The sequence below is a fragment of the Helianthus annuus genome, chromosome 14, assembly GCF_002127325.2.
Source record: "Helianthus annuus cultivar XRQ/B chromosome 14, HanXRQr2.0-SUNRISE, whole genome shotgun sequence".
NCBI lineage: Eukaryota > Viridiplantae > Streptophyta > Magnoliopsida > Asterales > Asteraceae > Helianthus > Helianthus annuus.
In genome coordinates, this window is record NC_035446.2 from 96,926,186 (window position 1) to 96,944,546 (window position 18,361).

Genomic DNA, 18,361 nt, shown 5'->3' on the forward strand with positions numbered 1-18,361 from the left:
TTATATGCATTGCAGTTTAATTATTTATAGTAAGCAAGAATCTATTAACATTATATGAACTAAGACCATGAGGTGTACTCTAATATTTGGGTGTTAACGGTGACATGGCATGTTAACCGGCCCTTCCTCCTTGTGTTAAGGGCTATTAAATGGGTTATTTGTTAACTTGTTAACCTAAGGGTATCCGGGGCACTCTCGGGGAGAGGGTGCGGTGACCCCTAACCCCGATCGGGAACACCGCCGCCATCACCGCGGGGACCCGATTCGGGGAGGGGATTCGGCATGAATTCACCGCATTGAATGGCACGATGTTTGAGGAACGGTCGAATTTTAAACGGTCAAATTTAAAAAAAAAAAATTCACTTTTTAAACAAATATAAATAACCACACCCACCACTAATTTTTTTATACTCTCAAACCACACCCACTTCACTCATTTTTTATACTCTCAAACCACACCCACTTCACTAATTTTTTATACTTTCAAACCACACCCACTTCAAACCTAGCAATGGAGAACCAACCCCGCGAAGCCAAGAAAAAAACTAAGGGACGGGGCTCGCAACCGTCTCGTGATGGTTCGAGCGGTGCAAGTACACAACCACAACCCCCTTTCGGATATACTTCACAACCCCCGTTTTTTTCCAACAACCTTCACACCCCTCCTTTTACAACACCCAACCACCCAACCTTCAACCCAATTTCGGCTATTTTTAAAATTTGTTATCAATGGATGCTCCTCCTCAATCCCCCGCCTTCGACCCATATGGTTTTCGTTCCCCACAAGTTCCATCTACACGAGGAAATGTTGAACGTCCTCTACCTATTTACGACGACGAGGACGATGAGGTAGTGCCGGAAACTCAAAATTTGGGCGACGAGGACGAGGACGAGGACGATGAATATAATGTGGATGAAGACGCGGGCAACGAAGAAGATGACGCTCGGGGTAAAAAGGGAAAAATGGCGAGCGAAAAATGGACAAAGGTCCAAGAAGAGGCGTTGGCGAAGGTGTGGGTACATTGCTCTACCAACAAAAAGAAGGGCAATCAACAAAACCGCGATAGTTTTTGGCGTAAGATTTTAGATCATTTTAACGCCACCGTCGGTGGAAGTAACCGGACCGTGCATCAAGTACGGTCTAAATGGGGCCCGATGATGACGAAAATAAACTTTTTCAACGGCCTATACCAACAAGCGGTAAAAATTATATTTTTTAACATTGTATATTTTTTAATTTTCTTTACTAAGTTCATATTTTTTTAACACTTATTATTTTATAATATGTAGGATCGCACACTAGGAAGGGGGTGTAAGGATCTCGACGTGATGAAAGTCGCTTTAAAGGAATTTAAAGAGAGATTTCCGAACGGTTTTCAACATGTCGAGGCGTGGGAGGTCGTTCGAAAACACTACAAATGGGCCCAAGTCCCATTGTTGGGTGAGGAAGGGGAAGGTTCGACACAAAAAAGAAAGCCCGTTGACGTGGACCCTTCCATACCCGATATGAACGAAGACCCCTTCCCACAAAGAACACAACGGCGAGACAAGCGTCAAGCGACATCGTCCGAGGGAAGCTCGGCCGAGTTGGCGGCACAATTCAAAGAGTACACCGCCATGAAAGAAGCGAAGCACGCGATGGAATTGGAGGCGATTGAATTGAGGAAGAAAAGAGAGTCGGAGGCTCGCGAGCTCATATCGGAACAACGCGAGACGATGAAAAACTACAATTACGATCGAGATATGAAAACATTCCTCAAGCCGCACGACGATGCTCCGCCAAATATGTTGTCGTTCATCCTCGCCCGAAAGCGCGACATCGCTAACAAGTACGGGTGGCCGTGCGATTTCTAAAATTTTTATTTTCTAGTTTTAATGTAATTTTTATTTTCTAGTTTGAATGTAACTTTAATTTTCTAGTTTGAATTTAATTTTTATTTTTATTTTCTACTTTGAAATGTCTTTTGTTAAATTTTATTTAATTTTTATTAATATTTTTTTATAAACATGCATAATTAGAACAAATAAAAAAACAAAAAAAATAAAAAATAAAAAACCAAGTCACCTAAGAGGAGAGTGCCGCCATCAATTTATGGTGTTAAGGGAGTTTAAGAGGGGAGTTGACGTGACACACGAGGATTGGTTATGCGTAAGAGAGGGGACTCCCCTCTTAGGGGAGTGTCCCTCTCACCCTAATGTTAAGATATTGAGTTAATTATTCTTTTCTTTTTTTAAACCAAAAATTACTAAAAATATTAATCAGATTCAACCATTTCCTTAGTATATGACATAGTAAAATGGGAAAAATAAGTGATATAGCACTTAGGTTGAGTTAAGAAAGGCTAAAATATACCACAAGGCCTAACATTGAACGATGGTTCAAATTAAAAGAAAATAAAGGATTTTTATTTTTAGTGATTAAATTAATTATATTAAAGGATTTTTTTTTTGGAAAATAGTACTATATGGAGTGTTCTTTTAGTATCAAACTGTTATCAACGTCTAGCCAATCCAAAAGTGAGAGTGGTTTTTTAGAAAAGAAAACAGAAAAATAAAAAGATAGATTTGTAACCAATGATAAGAAAAAGGGTGTTTGTGATATTTCTTACCTCCTGATGCTTCGTTAACCAAAAGTTATCATGGATCACAAGAACTCATTTTTGAGGCGAGAAGTTGTATTCTATTAATGCCATAAGGTTATGGAGTTCTATTTTAGGGACCCTCTCACACTCAACAATATTGGTTTGAATCAGCAAAGAAATGCCCGACAAGGTTGGTTCGTACCACAACGATATTGTTGAATCAGCATGGAAACTATATATCAATGTGGTTTAATATTAAGTAAAAAATAGTCATTAGGGGTTTATACGACCCAACACTATGGACCTCATGGCTTGATCCTATCTCCCCAAAAGTAGTGACGATATTATAAAGCAAGTACTATGCATCTTGATCTTATCTCCACGTTTTGGCAAGAATTTACCAAACCCAAAGTCCCATACCAAAACCTTTAACCCTCTTTCAAGAAATTAACATGTTTGACTCTACATAGACATGAAAAACATGAACATTTCGTGCTTGCGACAACACAAGGTTATTAATATGTTTTTAAGGATTTAGAAAACTCACTTTCAATATGGTAGTCCTTACTTAAAGGCATTAACACACACACGCACATCTTATTAATCCATAGTTTATTTTAGCTAACTCACTATCAAGGGGGTTGTTTTCCCCAAACACCCAAAAGAACCTTAGCCAAGCAAGGCTTCAAAAATAGTTTTTAACAAACTTGGAAAGACTATATTAATTAGCACAAGAATGATAATTACTTAATGATTGTTCTTACAATTCCTAATGATTACAATGATTAGAGGAAGTGGGTAGAAGAAGATTGTGTTGTGGGACAGAAGAAAAGAATTGAGCAAATGATTAGGGATCCAAAGAGATCTTTTTATAGTGCTGGTGGCAAGGTACGGCCCGTGCCTGGCCATTTTGACCAGATCTAGAGTTGGGCGCAGGCACAAGGATTGTCTCCCAGACACATCCCGTGGAGTGTCTCACTTTTTTTTCTTGGTTGGCTTCTAAAACAATCCTTCATAAGATGTCGTTGGCTTTTAGGTTGAGGCGCGGGTCATGCCTAGACTCTGTGTCAGTTCTTCTGTTTTTCGTTCGGAATGGCTTCATTTGTTCGATTTGGTTTCATTGTGTCCTTAAAATAAAAAATGAACTAAATTAAGCTTAATTCAAATATACTTTCAACAAAAATTGGTTTATATTGATACAAAAAAATGTATATTTATACGCATATGACGTGCTGTCATATTATATTTGGTTCGATATACCCACTTTGACCTTATATTCGAGTCTAACGATTTAGGAACGAATACCTAAGTATGATTTTGCTTCAAAGCTTCCATCTCCTCATGCATTTCCTTAACCCATTTAGAGTGTTTAGCCACAGTATTGTAGTCTTTAGGTTCACGGGTTGCAAAAAGAGCCGTATGTAAGCAACTATGATCAAGAAAAAGCAAAGATCCGCATGATGTTTTAATTAGAATATTCTGGACTTGGAATGGGCTTGCATTGGCTGTAGAGACATCAAATCAGCTAGTTTAGGTGATGTTGGTGGTTTCGTAACTGGAGAAGCAATACATGATAGGTTTGAATAGTAATTGAGAGGGATGTGGTGTACTAGAGGATAAAAGGAAGTAGTTATAATGGATGGATTTGTTTGGGGTATTGAAGTTGGTAAGGGATTGGTTGGGCCGGATAAGGTGGTTAAGGGAGTAAGTGAGTGGGCCAAACATAATGGGCATGAATGGGTTAAGGATTTTTGGCAGAGATATTTGCTCATCAATATTTGATAACACCAAAGTTGCTTCATTAATTTTTCGAATTACACCACTAAATAGAAAGACAACTTCATCAAATTAAGCATGTCTTGTTATGTAGTGCCTAGAGGTTGATGGGTTTAGGCAATGGTGACATTTGTGATGTGGACAACAACCAATAAAAATACACGAGTCACTTCGTGGTGAAAGTTTATTTAGTATATAATCCCGGAAAAACCCAACATCCAAAAGTCTTAAATTTGCATATGATGGAGGTTGATGAAAAAATTGACTCAACAGGAGACTTGTTTGAAAGTAGTGGAGTCAGAATTCGATTAATTGTGAAGGTGGCCGAAATAAATGCATGAACCCATAATTTAACCGGAGCATGATCATGAAATGGCATAGCAAGCCTGGTTTTTGGCGTGTAGGGGCATGATAATCGATGATTTGTAAATTATGTTACTCCATCTGATAGGAATCATAATCAGGGTTATAGTTAATCGTCATTTGTCTATTCTAGAAGGGGGTTAAGTGCAACTTATAATTCTATAAATAAGGATCAAGAGTCATTTAGGAGAGGAGGAGAGATATTAGTAAGTTAGTTAGGCTCATTGCTACGTGCGTGAGAAGGGCTTTGCCTTGGGACCACTCGTGGTTGTTATTGTAGATCCGTGTGATCATATCTTTCTATTCAATACAATTCGCACTATTTGATTTCATCATCTTTGTCATCCGATTCAATATCTATCATTGGTCCGACCTGCCTCACCTCTGCTCTCCACCAAATTCTAGTTTCTGCTTCTCCGATTTGTTAATGATCTGTGACCTACTTCTCGATTTCTACTTTCAGATCTCACGTCGATTCTCATATCTGATTTCTACTTTCAATATCAATTTCCAGTCCATTTCAATTTCCAATTCTCAATCTGTATAGATGGCTTTGGAAGAAATGGATTTACCTCATTTCACTGGTTTTGCACCTGCTCATTGGATCTGTCAAGCTGAACGGTTTTTTCTCCATTATGACATCGGTGATGAAAGCGAGCGCTTCTCCTATGTCATGGCTGCCTTTGATGATGAACCATTTTATTGGTTCAATTCCTGGTTTAGAAGTGATTTCCTCACCTGGTCTGATTTCGTTGCTGCTATGCTTATTCAGTTTTACGATGGTGACTTCGTGGATCCTGGACCTCCAAATTCTGTGAAGACTGTCGCTGGGTCGCTTGGTTCGGGAGGCAATTTCGGTGAGGTACCTGCCCAATCTCGTCCGAAATCTGTTTCCGATTGGGATTTTGGTCCCAAATCTGATTGCGATGGAGATTTCTCTGGTGTATTCCGTCTCTGGTAGCTCAATTGGAGGCAATAGTAGCCAGCTCTGAAGAACGCTGGAGTAAGCATGAACAATTGATGTCGACTAGACCTCCAGATTCACGTTTCTCAGAATTTAGGGAAAATAGGGTTATGACGGTAGATTTACAAGAAAAATTGGGCTCAGGAACAGTGGTGGGCCATGGTTTAAACAGAAAACCGGTTTTGGGCCGGGTCTCTCCAGATCTGGGCCTGTTTGGAGGCAAAGCTTATCCTGCAGCTCCATTACTATCTTCACCTCTGTCTTCTGCCCCTGTTTTCACCATACACGACGAGATTTCCGACATTACATCTGTTCCTCCATATCCAACTTCACTTTCAAGTGATAATCGCCACTTCTATGAGGTTTCGAAGTTAATTTCTACTGCAGTGGATTGTAAGGCCCCGCTTCCTAATAGTTCGACTACTGTGCAAGCTCCGATTAACACTGCGGACTGTTCGGGCCTCCAAATTCAGGTTGAAACTGCTCTCAAATTGGCTGATATTCTTTCGTCGGTTCGGGTTTTCACTCCATTTGATCGGGGGAAGCAATCTTCTGCAGTGACGTTGTTGTTTGGTTTCGTAGCCGACTCCTCCGTTCAATCACAGCTATTGCAACTACTTCTTAAATCCTTTCTTCCTGTTATGGGTTCCTGTTCGACAAATTTCATTGGCGGTATTCATGTGCCTTCAAGTCATTCTTGGGTGGTGCATGGGCAGTGTCGACCACCTGAGTCACTCTCGAGGAAACCTCTGCTTGGGTGTCGAGTCAGTTGTCGTTCCCAGTCTTGAGGGCAAGACTGTTTTGAAGGGGGGAGTAATGATAGGAATCATAATCAGGGTTATAGTTAATCGTCATTTGTCTATTCTAGAAGGGGGTTAAGTGCAACTTATAATTCTATAAATAAGGATCAAGTGTCATTTAGGAGAGGAGGAGAGATATTAGTCAGTTAGTTAGGCTTATTGCTACGTGCATGAGAAGGGCTTTGCCCTGGGACCACTCGTGGTTGTTATTGTAGATCCGTGTGATCATATCTTTCTATTCAATACAATTCGCACTATTTGATTTCATCATCTTTGTCATCCGATTCAATATCTATCACCATCGCTTTGGAATGTTTTAGTTGTGCAAGAAATTTGACTTTGAACATAAGAATGTCTTTAGCACATTAAAAAAAATTCATATTTCACCTTTAATGGATACAACCATGTAAATCGGGAGGTTATACATGAAAATCACATAACAAAGAAAACTGTCAATTGAAACAATAGGGGTAGGTCCTCGTAAATCGCAATGAATAAGATCCGAAAATATGAGAAAATCGCTTGGTATTTTGCTTAAATGGTAAATGATGTACCTTGGACAATTGACAAGAAGAATAAGACCCAAGGTTTAGGTAATAAAGACGTAACAAATAGATGCCAAATTATATTATGTTAGGAAACAAAGGTTGCTTGTTGCGACTGATCACTAATAAGAAAATTTAAAAACAATTCATGATTCTCGGCGTGAGCTAAGAGATCATGAAACGGTGGTTGCAGTGTAATAGCCCTGCGAGCAGTAGAGAAAGTCAGCTGAAACCACATAAAAAATGGTGTTTATCACTTCCATCCATGGGATGACCAAGGTGGTCAATGAGTCCCTTGCATTTGCGACAAAAATCAGTAACTAATGAGCCCTCCTTTTGAAGTTATCAAAGAGAATCGCGGAGTGTATGCATTGTTTCAAGAGAGTCATGGCGATAAGATGCTTCAAGAACCTTCCAGACAAGACAAGAAGTTAATGGACCTAGCGTTTCCACCATAGATTCTTCTGCTAAAGATGTTTATAGAAGGATGAGTGCCTTTTGATGCGTAGTATGCCAGGAAATAAACTCAGGGTTTAGGTTTGTTTACCCATTCATGATGACGGTGGCGTAGAGATGAGGACTAGAACTATCAACATACGGAAGGAGGCCTTGATAAGGGAGAGGGGGGATGAGTTGATTTCGCCACAGTAAGTAGTTTGAAGAGGTAAGCTTTATTAAAGTATGTGAAGAAGAGTTCGGAGAGGTAGAGGAGAAGTGTAGACGGTGGGGGCTGACGATGAACCGGTGGCCATGGAGGCTGAGGAAGAAGGTCGTTGCAATTTTTTTTTTTTTTTGGGGGGGGGGATTGCCAAATTAGGCTGATACATGTGTGAAACTCAAAATCTTGATTACTAGGGGTGAAAACCTTCTCTTCCTAGATGTGTTTTGCCTAGGTGAGCAACTCGTCAGGTGTAAATAAAATCATGAGCTCCTATATTAGCAACCCATCAGAAGCAAAGCAGATAATATCATGACACGGGTTACATAGATTGTTGCAATTAAATTTATAGTAATTTGTTCATTTGTAGAGATTTCAAATTTACCATTTGCCACATGAACTTGATTGTTTCTCTCTCAGTCAATGGGTTTGGATTGGTAACAAGGCTGGTCTTAAAGAGAAAAAGATGTAAGTAAGAAACACAATTTGGCTAAGCAACTTAAAAGGGTCAATTAATAACCTTTTCCATATCTAACACATCGAACATGACAAGATAATAGCGCAATGGTTATGGGAGAATGGTCGGATGGCAATTTTATATGTCTAAGACGTATGTTGCGGATATTTCATATGTGTTCGGGACTTCGAATTAATATACATAAGTCCACATTATTTGGTGTTGGGAAGAGTATAGAAGACGTAAATAATAAGGAAAATGGGATGGGATGTCGATCGGGTGTTACGCCTTTTATATATCTAGGTATTCAGGTTGGAGCCAATATGAGCAGAATTGGTAACTGGGAGCCTATGTTAAAAGTGTTTAAATCTAGGTTATCAAGGTGGAAGTCTAAAGTTTTGTCGATTGGGGGTAGATTGACCCTTATCAAGTCGGTATTGGAGAGTTTACCTTCTTATTATTTTTCATTGTTTAAGGCGCCAGTAGCTATTATTAATGCACTTGAATCGTTGATCAAGAAGTTTCTTTGGGGAGGCAATTCGGATATTAATAAGGTTCATTGGGTCGGATGGGATATGGTGTCTAGACCGAAAAAGCAAGGTGGGTTGGGTATTCGTAAGCTTGGGGATTGCAATAGTGCTTTTTTAGTGAAATGGCTATGGCGTTATCGTCAAGAAGGCTCGGTGGTGTGGCGGAGAGTTATTGATGCTATTCACGGATCAAAGAGGAAGTGGAAACGTACCCGCATAGTGCAAGATATTCGGGGACATGGACAAAATTGGTTTCGAATGGATACAAATTGAAGGTGGAAGGATCGAATTGCATTGGTATGATTCGGAGTCGTGTGAGGAACGGTTTGGATATTAAATTCTGGACGGACCCATGGGTTAATCGCCTTCCTTTGAAGGAATTGTTTCCTGAATTATTTCGATTAGAGCGGGATAAATGGTGTGTTGTTGCTGAAAGAATAGGGGGTGGTAATCCGGTAGGGACGATTTCTTGGTGTTGGAAGAGATATCCGGAGTCGGCACAGGAGATTCAGCAGCTTCTGGAGTGTCATCGGTTGGTGGCGAATCAGAGTTTGGGATCCGGTAGAGATTCTTGGTCCTGGGACAATAGTAACGAATTGGGTTTTTCGGTGCAGCAAGTTAAATTCTGGCTGGATAGGGATCGGGTCCAACAACAAGTTACAGATTTTCAATGGTGCAAGTGGTTGCCAATCAAGTGTAATGTGTTCATGTGGCGTTTGTTATTGGATAGGATCCCCACGAAAGTTGCTCTATATAGACGGAACATTGCTTGTGGAAGGTGTTTGTGTTCGTTTTGTGAAGAGCATGATGAAAGTACGGAGCATATTTTCACGGGTTGTAGTACGGCGAATGGAGTTTGGAACGGTATTGCGCGGTGAGTACACTTACCTCCTTTTTATTTGTTCTCTGTCAAGGATTTGATAGAATTGGCAAAGAATGCTGGTTGGTCAACAGGTAAGAAAGAGGTTCTCCACGGTATTGTTATTTTGACGTGTTGGTGTATTTGGAAGGCTAGGAACGAGAGGATATTCAGAAATTCTAGCAGAAACGTGTTAGAGATTGTTTCGGATATTAAAGCGCTGGGGTTTCTTTGGTACTCCAACAGGTGTAGAAAGAGTGAAGTGGTTTGCAAGGGCGGATCTTAGTGGGCTAGTGGCAGGGCCACGGCCCTGGCAAGTTTTTCGGCCGTGGTGCTAATTTTCCGCATTTCGATCGAAATTTTGTATATATACTATGTTCGGCCCTGGCAAGTTTTTCGGCCGTAGTGCTAATTTTAGTGCCCGTGTCTTTCGGCCCTGGCAGGTTCAACGGGCAAGATCTGCCACTGGTGGTTTGGAAGGATTGGCAAACTTTTAATTTTGATGTAATGTAACTGTGGGTTTAGGGAATCTCCGCCTTGGAGGTTCCCCGTTTGTTGTGTTTTTAATAAAGTTTGCCTTTCAAAAAAAAAAAAAAAAAGAAAAAATAGATTTTCATGTTTTGAAAGCGCTCCGAGTATTTTTATTTTTGCTTTAGGCCCTCAGTAAGGTTAAGCCGATCCTACTTAGAGTTGTTAAAGGAAAGGGTAGGAGTTCCCTAATGTTCACCAGACTATTCTTTAACAATTACTTTAATGAAAACAAAGTATTTCGTTTAAACAAAAAAATATAAAAATTATTATTTTTGTTCAAACAACCATTTTAAACAAATAAAAACATGTTCAAGTTAACACTATAAAATAACACTGCATTAATTTAAAAAAAAACATTACGGATCAAAATATAGGATTGTATCTAAAAGTCAAAACAAGTCATTTTCTGTTTTGTATTTCTTATTGCTTTAGCATCTTGCTTGACAAAATTTGCATGTTGGACCTTTTGCCCCAGAAAACGTACATGTCCAAAAATGGAAATCCTCGTATACAATATAGGAAGTTACTCCGATGGTGTTCTTTTTGAAACAGTCGTATCGGTTACACACACTGTGTTTTCATTTACACAATTTCAAGCAGCCCCAACGCGTTCTTACAATAAATTACTATAAATACCCTCACCTCATCCACTTATTCACAATATCAACTCCCCTACAACAACTTCATCATGTCTGATCAATCTCATCTCAACGGGGCTTACTACGGCCCCTCCATCCCCCCTCCCGCCAAAAAATCCCGATCCTACCACCGCCCTGGTGGCGGTGGGGGAAGCTGCAACCCTTTCTCCTGGTGCTTCAGTTGCATCTGCGGTTGCGTCTTCAACCTCATCTGCCAAATCCTCATCACCATCCTAGTCATCCTCGGCATCATCGTACTCGTGTTCTGGCTCATCTTCCGCCCCAACGCGCCCAAGTTCCACGTCAACGATGCCACTCTAACTCAATTCACGTTGTCCCCGGACAACAACACTTTGTACTACAACCTGGCCGTCAACATGACATTCCGAAACCCAAACAAGCGGATTGGGATATACTACGATAAAATAGAAGCACACGCGGAGTACCGCGATAAAAGGTTTGATACGGAGTATTTGGAAAGGTTTTATTTGGGACATAAGGACGAGAAGGACGTGAGCGCGGTGTTTGTAGGACAACAAGTGCTGGCTAGCAATGATATCCGCGAGTTGAGATCGAAATATGATTCGGATACAAGTGAGCGGGTTTACGATATCGATTTGAGGTTGAAGCTTAGGGTCCGGTTGAAGGTTTGGTGGGCGAAACCAAAGTTCAAACCGCAGTTTGAGTGCGACTTGAAGGTCCCGTTGACTTCTGGAGGCGTGGGTTCGAACCGTAGGTTTGAAAGGACCAAGTGTGATTTTGATTGGTAGAGATCATCATCATTCACTGATTTACTGATTTTATTCCTTTTTATGTATTCTTTTTTATATTTTTTGGAGTTTTATTGATATGGTTGATTCTTGTATACTGCGGAGTATATTTCTGGGTTATTATTTTCATTTTATGTATACGTATACGATATTATTGTTTATAAATAAAGGATAGGTTTATTTATAATTTGGTGTCTTACTTTTTTGTTATTTAATAATTATTTTATTTAGGTTGATCAGTTATTTATTACAATGTCATTTAGAATACGTTAAAGGTGGTTTGGCAAATGTCTTTGTTAGACTAAGTGTGATCACTATAAAGTATAAAATATCAATATGCCTGTTTTTTTTTTTTTTTTTTTTTTTTTTGATTAATTTTAGAGTTTACATAATTGACTCCATCAAGTTGTATTATATATAGTTGAAAAAGAAAATCTGTATAGAATGAAAAAGATGGACTCGTTCTTGCAGATTTTGAACTTCACGTTAAGCATTTCGACAAAAAATGGTAGGTTCACATTTAAATATTAAACTTTTTTTTTTTTGAAAGGAAAATTTCATTAAAAAACGGCCAACCCGACAAAAACCCGGGCGACCAACACAACAAAAAGACTACACAAATTTACACCAATCCTCCCACGAGTAATCTATACATTTAGCTCTATTTTTACACCACAAAAACCCGAGAGACCTAATGGAACAAAAAACCTCCTCTAACTTCGGCACTTTAGCGTTGAAAACGAAGTCATTCCTGGCTCGCCAAATCGACCAGCAAGCAATGATAACAATACCTTGATAAATCCGAAGCTTCACTCCTTCCAGCCCACTGTACCTAAAAGCTTCCACAACGTCCTTGACGGAGAACGCCATAATGAAGGGAACTTTACACCATGCGCTAATTTTCAGCCAAATGGCCGAAGAGAAACAACAAGCCGTGAAGAGGTGGGTGGCCGTCTCCTCTCCGTCGTTACACAACGGGCAAACCGTATCCGCGGGACCAATATTCCGTTTCCTTAGTTCCACCTTGGTTGGAAGTCGGTCAAGAACCGCCCTCCACGCAAAAACATTACATTTAATTGGAACCCACCGACACCACTCCCAACAGACCCGATCAACACGAGCGATATCCTGAACCATCGACTTGTATAACGAGTTGACCGAGAACACACCAGAGGGATCCACAGCCCACTGCCATCTATCAGAGCCTTCTGATAAGCAGACCTCCCTAACAAGCACACACAAAGCCGACCACTCCGCGAGCTCCACATTACTATCCGGAGGTTTTTTCCACTTCCAACGAGCCGCCGGATTAGAGAAGGGGCTGCCAATGCGATCGCGAACCACACATTTCTTCTCAACTTCCAAAGCAAATAGATTCGGAAAACAATACCTTAACGGCTCCTTGCACAGCCATGGGTCGATCCAGAAAGCTAGAGACGAACCATTCCCCACTATACCTTTGACAAGCTGACGAAACCGATCGGACCCTAAAACCGGTTTATCGACAATGCTAACGATGTTCTTCCAGACCCCTCCGATAGAGGCTTTAACCGGAAGAAAGTCCCCCGCTCCCCGATGCCTATGAATCGAAGAAATAGCTTTTACCCATAAAGAATTAGACTCAACTTTATACCTCCACGCCCATTTTAAAATCAGAGCTCTGTTGACAAAAGCAAGCTTCCGAATACCCAATCCTCCTTTATCGACAGGATCCGACACACAATCCCAAGAAACCCAACAAGTTTTCTTCACGTTCCCAGCCCCTCCCCATAAAAATTTCCTCATGATAGCCTCTAACCGATTAATAATCCCAACCGGAGCTTTGAATAGGGAGAGAAAATAGACAGGAAGACTCTGAAGAACCGATTTAATAAGGGTGACCCTACCCCCGATAGAAAGAAACGCCGCCTTCCACCGAGCCAATCTCGATTCGAAAGTATCAATAACCGATTGCCAATTCGATAGCCGATTCATATTAGCTCCCACCGGGGTCCCAAGATACTTGAAAGGGAAGAATTCCGCCTTACAACCAACCGAAGTCGCTAAGGAACAAACTTCCGAATCAGAGACACCGACACCCATAATACTAGACTTAACAATATTAATCCGAAGCCCAGAACAAATGTGAAATCCACGAAGGATCCTAATTACATTATATATACTTTCCACTGTCCACTCCCCGATAATAAGAGCATCGTCTGCAAACAGAAGATGAGACAAAGCAGGCCCATTGTTCGGGAGCCGGATACCCACAACCCTCCCGATATCGGAAGCCTTCTCAAGACAACATGAAAGAGCTTCCATCACGATGAGAATCAAAAAGGGAGATAGAGGATCCCCCTGCCGCATACCTTTAAGACACTGAAAGTCAAAGGTAGGGGATCCGTTAACCAGAACCGCCGCTCTGGCCGCAGATAACAACCCAAAGATCCAATCGCACCAAAGACGAGGAAACCCCATCTGAGACATGATAGAAATCACAAACCCCCAGTTCACGTTGTCATACGCTTTCTCAAAGTCCAACTTGAACAAAAACGCCATTTTTTTTGACTTTTTTAACCATGAGATAGTCTCGATAATAATAAGAGGGCCATCCAGAATAAACTTCCCAGCGAGGAAAGCCGATTGATTCTCCGAAATGACCGATCCAAGAACTTTCTTTAACCGATTAGCAAGAACCTTAGAAACCACCTTATTAATAACCCCAACCAGGCTAATAGGGCGATACTCACCGAGGCTCGAGGGATCACGAACTTTCGGGATCAAAGTAATAAAGGCTGAAGCACACCCACGGCTGACCACGCCACTAGAATAAAACTCATCGAAAACCTGCTTGAAATCGCCCTCGAAAATATCCCAAAAGTGCTTGATAAAATAGAAGTTAAACCCGTCCGGGCCCGGAGCCCGGTTACTACCACAATCCCAGACCGCTTGTTTAATCTCCTCCTTAGAGAACATCGACACCAGACTATCAGCGTCCCCTTGACATAACTTCTTCAGATTATCCAATCGAATAGACGGACGGACAGCCAGCTCCTCTTTAAAACAACTACGGAAAAATTGAAAAACATGTTTCTTAATCTTAGTAGGTTCCGTGCACCATGATCCGTTAACTGATAACCCGGGAATGGAGTTTTTTGCCTTACGACAATTAATCATAGAATGGAAAAAAGAGGAATTCTCGTCTCCATCCTTTGCCCACTTAACCCTCGAACGTTGTCTCAAATCTTTGGTCTTGTTTAATTCAAGCTCCTTAATAAGCTTCGCGTTTTCCGAAAGAATCCACTCCTCCTCTTCGTCTAAATTCCTTTGCTCTAAAATATTCTCCAACTCTTCTAGTTCCGTTCTAGCCAAAGCTTCCTTTTCGCCTTCATTTTTTAACATCGCGTTTCTCCACACCTTGATTCTGGATCTAATGAATTCTAATTTTTTAAGCAAAGCCAGATCAGCCGGTCCGTCCTGAACGAAGGAAGACGCCGCCTCTCTAACCGAATCCTCGAATCCTTCCTTACCTAACCAGGAATTAAAGATTCTGAATGGTTTCGGCCCGAAGTTTGAGTTGTTGGTGACCAAAATAATGGGGCTATGATCGGATAAGTATCTCGGAAGAGCACGACAACAGGCACTCGGCCACAGGTTAAAAAATTCAGAACATACGAGCATCCGGTCAATCTTACTCCCTTTTCTACCATTATCAGCCCATCTGGTAAATTTCCTATCCCTCATATCATACTCCAGCAGCCCAGCATCAAAGATAAACGAATTGAAGTTACCGGCACACAAAGAGTTGAACCGAGACTTTAATCTTTCGTCAGGAGACCTAACGGCATTGAAATCACCAAGGAGAATCCATAAACCCGTAGAGCTCTCAATAATCTCAAGAAGCCGCTCCCAAAGAATACGTTTTGCCTCGACATCTTGAGGAGCATAGATATTAGCAATGTTGATACACCTCCCCGACCCTTTAATCTTACCTCTAGAAATAATAAAATTCCTATCCTGGATGGAATCGCTATGATCAAAAACATTCTTATCCCACATGCTTAGCAACCCGCCTGACATCCCGGAAGAATCAACCCATACTGAACCGACATCCTTACTACCCCAAATCTTAGAAACAAAATTCTCAGTCATAGATCTACACTTAGATTCCTGGAACGCTGCAAAATTAATCCCGAACTTGGATTTCATCCCTTTAAACCATCTTATCTTTTCATCCCCTCCCAACCCTCGCACATTTAAAGAGAGAAAATTCATAGAGGTAACTCATTAATACCTTTACCCTGAATAACATTCCTAACCAGAGATTCACAATTACCCAGATCCATACCCACTGAAACACCCATCTTGATAGTTTCACTAACCTCTTGATCGAAAGAGCCGCCTGAATTGGGAGCCACACCACCATCTTCGACCGGCCCAGAACCCCCAGCCCCACCCTGGGGCTCCGTTTGAAGCGACTCAGAAAACCGGGGCGAAGCCGTGGAAACTTCGATGATCGGAACACCAGAGGAGTTAAGAGGGATGTTGAGGTTAACGTCAGGCACACCAGACGAGGGAAGGGAGTCAACCTTATGATTTAACTGGGCCAAAAGGCGGTTGATAGAAAAGGGATCACTATCCTCCTCCAATTGGGCCCTATTTCTTTTAGTGGGCCTCCCTTTTTCAACAGACCCAAACCCGGAGACTGGGCTACCCAAAGCAGATTCGGAAGGAATCCTGGCCCCACCCTTTCGGCGACGCTTCGTCTTCTTACAAGCTTTAAAAAAAACGATACCGTTTGTCCCATCCCCATGCACATCGGAACTACCCCCTTGACAATCCCCCAAAAAAGGCTGCCAATTAAATTGGACTTCATCCTGTTGATTAAAACTCCCGCCGCCCTTGGAATTCCCATCAACACACTCGTCCCCATTAACCGATCCATTCTCTACCCTAACCTCTTCACCTTCCTCAGCCCCACCACTCCCCTTGACAGCGGACTCCTGAATGTTGACAACCGGAGAAGAAGCCAAAGGGGACGAATTCCCCGAGCTGACCGGCGAAGAGCTCCCCAAACAATCCGGGATCCATACATCGAGTTCTTCTTCTACCAAAATTTTAAAACTTCTCCCCTTCCATTTTAATGAAACGACATCTTTAATTCTCTCTACGTCACCAGATAATACCCCAACCCTAACATACGATAAATCGTTGGCTTTGATGAAATCTTTCTGAATATGCAGGATCTTCCCAAACAGTTCACCCATTGATTTGATAACATCCCCGTCAAGAAGATGAGGAGGCATCCCAATGATCCTAAGCCAAGCAACCTTCTCAAAAGGTAACGACTGACCTTCCCATGCAGACAGTTTCGAGAACCAAGGCCCCCATAACTCTTTAGCATCAAGAAAAGACCGAGCAGCAAGCTCGTCCCTAAATGAAATAAGGACAGATAATCCCCCCAAATACTGAATTTGACCATAAGATACTTTAGCAATACGAAGGAGATGGTCCAAATCCACTAACGTCTCCAAACCCACCAATCTGCCCACCACCGCAACCCCCTTTAGATCCTGCATGGCATTCGTCCGATCCGGAGCCACTACTACCTTACCGGAATCCTGAAGGGCACCAGACGACCCACCATCTTCCTTATCTTTACCTTTACCCAACACATCCCTGAAAGAACGAAAGTCTCTGAGAGAGGACGTCCTAACATTACCACCTGGATTGGCACCAACACTCGCCACTTTAGACCTAGGGTAATCACCAGCAGGTTGACCAAAGCCACTCCCATTCTCTAAAGCAAACCTAGCAATGTTGACTTTGAGCTTACATCCACCCAACTTTGCACCCCTCAATGATTTGAGCACCTCAGCTTTATCTTTTACATCTTTAAACGAAGCGAAGCCAAACCTATTCCCATCTTTATCCCGTTTCCTCGCCACATACGTACCCGAAATGTCACCGTACCCAGATAATCCACACTTCAACTCCCAAGGGGTGCAACCTTCTGGTAAGTTGGAAATGAAAAACTTCGTGATATTCCGAGGCCCCGAATAACTAGGGTCACCGTCCATTTGAAACCCAACAAGAGAATGAGAGGTTAATCGGATTCGTTAAGGTCTAGCTAAACTGAAAACACAGCCGCGACCTATGACAGACCGACTAAGCAATCGACTCTCGAAGGGTGAACAAAGGAACGAATCTGGAGACTAACCAAACGAAAGTCCAAAAGACAGTCAACCCAAGGGAGCGCTAACAATGCTCGTAACACACGGGAAGAAGAAGATCTCGTGATGACAAGAGAGTTACACACACCCAGGGAAGATCGCCGGACAAAACAACAACGGGAAGGGGGGGGGGGGGAACGGGAAGGGGGGAGCTCTAGACCGATTTTTCTTATACTAGCATATAACTCAATACGTTTAGACCTATAGAAACCGTATTACCTTATATAATTTCTATAGGGTTTTAGCGATTTGCAAATAAAAATAAGGGATATGTGAATAACCACACCCTTGTAAATGGATTCTAAATATTAAACTTTTAGTGTGGTACAAGATGGATCAAGATTGGTTTGATCCATTAACGGTCAATGATTGATCCATAAATTTTTGTCAGCTAGATGAAATAGAACGGGATTAAGTTATTAGTTAAGAAAATTGAAAAATAAAATGTTTAATATGATTGATGACAAACTAAATATCTAAATTTAAGTTACTTTTGGTTGTTTTAAAAAATACCTAATTGTGGGCTTCTTCCTCGCCCCGTCCTCCTTCGTCGCCGCCCCGCCCTCCATTTCCCCCCACAACGTCGTCGTCCTAAACGGCAACAACCAGACGTCCTCGACGACCCACAAGAAGACAAAACAAAGATCCAATCTCCTGTTACCTTTCCCAATTC

General features: G+C 41.6%; 1 protein-coding gene across 1 annotated transcript; it reads left to right on the forward strand.

The window, feature by feature from the left end:
- The first annotated feature begins 10,657 nt into the window (after window positions 1-10,657).
- On the forward strand, window positions 10,658-11,657 carry LOC110877174 (NDR1/HIN1-like protein 3). Its single transcript, XM_022125344.2, has one exon. The coding sequence runs from the start codon at window positions 10,754-10,756 to the stop codon at window positions 11,471-11,473; it is 720 nt and encodes a 239-aa protein (XP_021981036.1). The 5' UTR covers window positions 10,658-10,753; the 3' UTR covers window positions 11,474-11,657.
- The last annotated feature ends 6,704 nt before the right edge of the window (window positions 11,658-18,361 follow it).

Coding starts and splice junctions, on each gene's coding strand:
- LOC110877174 (XM_022125344.2), top strand. CDS start 10,754: ATGTCTGATCAATCTCATCTCAACGGGGCTTACTACGGCCCCTCCATC.